Source organism: Myxine glutinosa, chromosome 5 (genome assembly GCF_964187855.1).
Source record: "Myxine glutinosa chromosome 5, kmMyxGlut1.1, whole genome shotgun sequence".
In the NCBI taxonomy this organism is placed as follows: domain Eukaryota; kingdom Metazoa; phylum Chordata; class Myxini; order Myxiniformes; family Myxinidae; genus Myxine; species Myxine glutinosa.
In genome coordinates this window covers 99,708,853-99,714,168 of record NC_136265.1, presented here as the reverse complement: position 1 = coordinate 99,714,168, position 5,316 = coordinate 99,708,853, and the positions used below count along the sequence as shown (strand labels likewise).

The 5,316-nt window shown below is 44.5% G+C and overlaps 1 protein-coding gene across 1 annotated transcript; it reads right to left on the bottom strand.

Moving 5' to 3' along the window:
- Positions 1-3,581: 3,581 nt before the first annotated feature.
- LOC144892046 (uncharacterized) lies at positions 3,582-5,002 on the bottom strand. Its single transcript, XM_078777201.1, has 2 exons — positions 4,767-5,002; positions 3,582-4,202 (listed from the first exon to the last, which is right to left on the bottom strand). Exons 1-2 carry the CDS (start codon positions 4,770-4,772, stop codon positions 3,681-3,683), a joined length of 528 nt encoding a protein of 175 aa, XP_078633327.1. The 5' UTR covers positions 4,773-5,002; the 3' UTR covers positions 3,582-3,680.
- Between the last annotated feature and the right edge of the window lie 314 nt (positions 5,003-5,316).

Sequence of the window (5,316 nt, the reverse complement as noted above, 5' to 3'; positions counted from 1 at the left end):
CGCTATACAAAATAAATGAATTATTATTATTATTATTATCATTACTCTCAGGTTGGTACCTATTAATTTGGATAATGTGGTGTTGGTCGTGATGATCTAGGCTAGGGTAATTTGTCTAGTAGTCTAGCGAGTCTACTTTTCTACTTCACGCATAGAAAAAGTGTGCATGTTCATTCCGCCTTTCACGCGTGAAACGTGACACGTGAAACATGAAAGGCGTTCTATGGCCCAGAGCAAGTCATACTACGTTTGTCCATTTTTCTTTACACGCGTGAACCGTGAAACGTGAAACGTGAACCGTGAACTTCTATGGCCCAGCAGCCTTACCGTACCATACTGTACCCAAAATCCGTTTTTTCGTTTTTCCATTGCCAAGTGAACCATACTGTACCGAAGTACCCGTGCTAAATTTGGTTCCTGCTATGGATAGGTACCAAGTGAGTCGAACCCGGACCTATTGGTGAAGCTAGCAATACTGCAGACCGTTGATTGGTCAATCGCAATCGTCACAGAACCGGCACGCTATGTTCAGACCCAACCACCATTTGGTAATACCACAATTCCGGAGAGAAGATAGCTAAGGCATAAGTGATAAGAATCAGAAAAAATACATGGAAAACCTGAATAGTTCAGTTTGGTTTGCTGATGAGGTGTAAGTCCTCATCAGTGTTTGGTCGGAAGACCAAATCCAACGAGACCTGGAGTCCAGCAAACAAAATGAGAAGGTCCACCAAAGCATATCACAGTGTTTGCTGGTTGCGGCGGAGCAGCGGTCGGAAAAACGGTGCCGCGAGAAGATTAAACTAGAGCTTCCAGGGAAACAGAACTCAACTGAACTGGACGTTAAAGTCTTAACGTCGTTTCGGAGCTGAAAACAATATGGCGGCCTATGGCGTCCAATTTGTGATGGATTGGGTTGGAATGCAATAGCAACCTACCTTGTGTGGAAGGGTTAAACATTCTAAGTTTGATCAAAATCTGTTAATATTTGTGGACGCTAGAGTGTTAACGTCGTTTTCATGACCAAAAACAAAATGGTCGCCTAAGTCCGCCATTTTTCAACGGATCGGGCTGTAATGTAATACCAACCTGGTCCTTGGGGAAAGGGTGCTGCATGTCAAGTTTGATCAGAATCGGTTGATATTTGTGAACGCTGGAGTGTTAACGTCGAAAAGTTCACGGACGACAGACGACAGAGGACGACGACGACGACAGACGACAGACGACAGACGACAGACGGTTCAGTATGTGATGAACTCAACTGGACCGTAGTCCAGTTGAGTTAAAAACTAAACCAAGGTTATGGAAAACTAAAAGATCACAACAACCGTAGTGTGGCTGATCAAAAGACTTTGAAGTGGTACAACGCCTGCCTTGGACGCCGTTCTTGGTCACAGACCAACAAACTGTGGGAGAACCGGCACACCGGATTCAGCCACGGTGCTGTTGGAGGCAATGGTGGAGGAGGGTAAGTTTATTGTTACATTTAACCTTACTGATAAATATAGCTATCAATACCATGATTTGATGTGATCCTAGGATCCTGGGTTCAAATCCCGGTCGATTGTTGAATGAACGCCAGGCTCAGCCTGTCATCCTTCCAAGGTCGGCAAAGTGAGTACCAGCTTGGCTGGTATGAGCCAAAAGTGCTCATTGGTGTGTGTGAGCTGGGATAGGCTGATGGTAATGTTATCAAGATGTTGACACTCGGCGGTCACCATGGCGTCGGACTGGGTGAACCCGACGTAGCAACATGTCTAGCTACTTTCCATATGTGAGGCAGAAGGTGGTAGCTGCAGCGGCGAGACTTCGATCAGTATTCCAACTACTTCCAGCTCTCCTGCACTCGCCGCCCCTGACAAGACTCCCATACGCCTAGTTAAAAAAAAAAAAAAAACACCTTTAGAGGCCATTTTTCCCCGCAAGGCGGGGGTTGGCCTTTTTCGGGGACCATGGTTGTTGTTTTTTGGTCCCCTTTTTGAAGCAATGTTTTACGGCCGGATGCCCTTCCTGCCGCCAACCCTTTTTGTCGCCTTTTACGACAAGCAGGGAATTACCAGTGAACTGGTACTCATACGCCTAATTAAAGGTAAGAAAATTGTAATGTTATAGGGAAAAGGTGTGTTCTGCTTTTGTGAAATTGAGCTTGAATGTTTACTATCAGTTGTATTTTATGAATAAAACTCGACTGATTTCTGTTTGCCTGCTGTACTGCCATACTATTAAACAAATGGCAAACAAAAGGCCATGTCATCAAGGCCCATGTAATCACGCAATCTGACTTTAGCTATGGACTTTTATGTACTGTTATCATGCTGGTCTGCTTATTAATTGTTGGCTTTATTAATTGTTGACTTAAATGTATTACATTTTTTCCAGGCAAGAAGAAAAGGGGCCAGTTCGAGGACTTCCTGAGGGAGATGGAGTCAGTCAACCGAGACCAGCAGGAAAGCGGGAAAGGCACTTTCATCAAGAAGGAAGCTGCAATCAGGGAGAAGGAAGCTGCCATCAGGGAGAAGGAAGCTGCCATCAGGGAGAAGGAAGCTGCCATCAGGGAGAAGTAAGCTCCCATCAGGGAGAAGGAAGCTGCGATCAGGGAGACGGAAGCTGCCATCAGGGAGAAGGAATTTGCCATCAGGGAGAAGGAGGCTCCCATCAGGGCGAAGGAAGCTGCCATCAGGGAGGTGGCGGCCATCTTTGACCAACTTGTCCATGTCCTAGGGAGACAGGGTGCCCCGGCATCCCCACCACTGGACTTGGCTTAGATTTGCACGTTTGCATTGGTATATAGTTTGCGGATTTGTACTTTAAAAAAAAATTGTTTTCTTAATTGTGTTTGGAGTTGCACTTCTTTACTTGTATATAGTTTGCGCATTTGCACGTTTCTTTTAATAAATAGTTTCTCTTTTCCATATTTGTGTGTTTCATGCAAGTGTTTACAAGTTTCATGGTTTATAAAAGAGTGAATAAACAATGTGTTTCATCATAGGAGGATTATAAAGGGTTACACAACTTTTAAAAGTAAGAAGGTTTTATTCATGTGTCGTACAAGCAATTGCAGCAAATTACAGATTTACAGAAGTTGTTTTACGTCTGTAGAAACTGAAACAATGGCTCCTACAATCTGTGAAAATAGTGCACCGGACCTTCGCTTACACCCACTCCCTCATCCTCAGCCCTATGTGGCAGTGCCACCGTCGGCTGTTCCAGTGTTGCAGGGGCACCCCATTCCTCTCCGTACTCCTCATGATGGGTTTCACAAAGATTGTGCAGAGTGCAGCATGTCAGTACCATTGATTTCACCAGGTTTACATCACAGTCGTTACGCTTTATAAGGATACGCCACTTAGCCTCTCGTCTACCAAAGGCATTCTCAACAATAACCCTTCCTCTGCTTGTTTTGTTGTTGTGAAGCTGCTGTTCTGCAGTCACCCAGTATCAGAAAATGGCTTCAAACGCCAGCTTTGCAAGGGATAGGCAGCATCCCCTAGGATGTAATAGCCTACATCATGCCTGCCAATGATCCTGATGCAATGTGGGAAAAGGTTTGCACTGCTACCTAGTTCCCACAGCGTTGACGACCATATAACTCGGGCATCATGCATGCTCCCGGGCAACCCTACAAACCCATTCCAGAAGAGTCCCTTTCCATCTTCAACTGCTTGCAGGATGATGGAATGTTAGCCCTTACGGTTGAAATACTCGCAGTGGTACTCTTTTGGTGCCATAATGGGGATGTGTGACCCATCAATGGCACTAACACATTGTGGTACCCCCCATCTATGCTCAAAGTAGGTAGCCATTTCTTCAAACTTTTCCTGGTTTAGAAATCGAAGCAGTTCTGTCACTAGCACCTTCTCCACAGCAGCACCGAACTCTCGCACACACCGCCACACAGTTGTGATGCCGACACCAACAAGATGTGAAACACTTCTGTACTCCGAGTTGGTTGCGAGTTTCCACAGTGCCATGGCTACCATTTTATTTAGGGGGACAACCAAACCGAAGTTTGTGTCCTGTGTCTCCATCGCTGGACGCAGTTTACGGCAAAGGTACAGAAATGTTTCTTCCGACATCCGAAAATTCTCTAGCCATTGAGCGTCTGTGAAACCGGGAACCACGACTTCCCACCACTCGGTACCTCTGTCGAGGGCCCAAACAGACGGTGCACTGCGACGGGTTTGCAAGAAGTGAATGATGATCTGAAATACATAAATAATAGACATGTTTTGCTCAGGTAAATCATTCAATTCCGTTATGACGTTATCAATGAGATATATTCAAAATAGACAAATTACTGCACTTCAGTTTCAAGAAGGAAGCTAGACATTAACAATACATATACATACACACACACATGCACATACACACAATATATATGCACATACATATTTATATAAACACATACATACCTAGGCCTATACATAGACATAAGATGCACATATAAACGCACTTATGTAAACACACATACACAGATATATTATGTAATTGTAAAATCTATTTTTTATTTGAAGTTATTACCTTAACCTATAAGCAACTGACTGGTTTTCCAACTGCATGGCTCATCAGCTGGGCACCGATTTTCATTGAGGTTTCGTTTGTTTCAGCCCAGAACCTCCAAACGGCGGGTCCACATCAGTAGATTACTCAACATTAATGGACCCACAACCTCAAAGTTGTCAAAATCTGAGGTAAATTCAGGAAGAAAGTGAAAGGTAGTCGTAATGTTACTAGCTATATATGAAGGCTAACGTAACATACTGTACCTGCATTCTTTGTTTGCGCAGACGAACAAGACGTTGTTGTCGAATCTTCGTTGTTGTCGGTCTTCATAATTGTCCCCCTTCATTAGCCAATGAGAAACGTGCTTTTTTGGGGAACCCCCCGAGCAAACGTAATCCGGCAAACAAGTCGGGTTGGAGAAAATGACGATCGCGGATCTCGTGGATTGTAACATTGCGATCTTCTGTCGTCTGTCTTTCTGGCGTCTTTCAGCTTCTTCTCAAACACATCCTCTCTCTCTCTTTTTGCATTTCGCTAAAAACCTCATGTTCAGATAAAACCAAAACCCGACGAAGAAGGAAAACACAGCTTCAAGTTCCTCCATAATTTGGAGCCGTTTACAGTTTCGTGTCGCATGAGAAATGACGTCACCACAGCGGTCGCGCTTTTTTCCGTCACTTCAGACAACTCCGCCTATTTACACGGTTCTGTTGTGCGATGGAAAACGACACAGGGATTACTGTGCCGTACCATACCGTACTGTGCCATGGAAAAGCACCATAACTGTCATGTATGAAGCTGCAAATATTCACC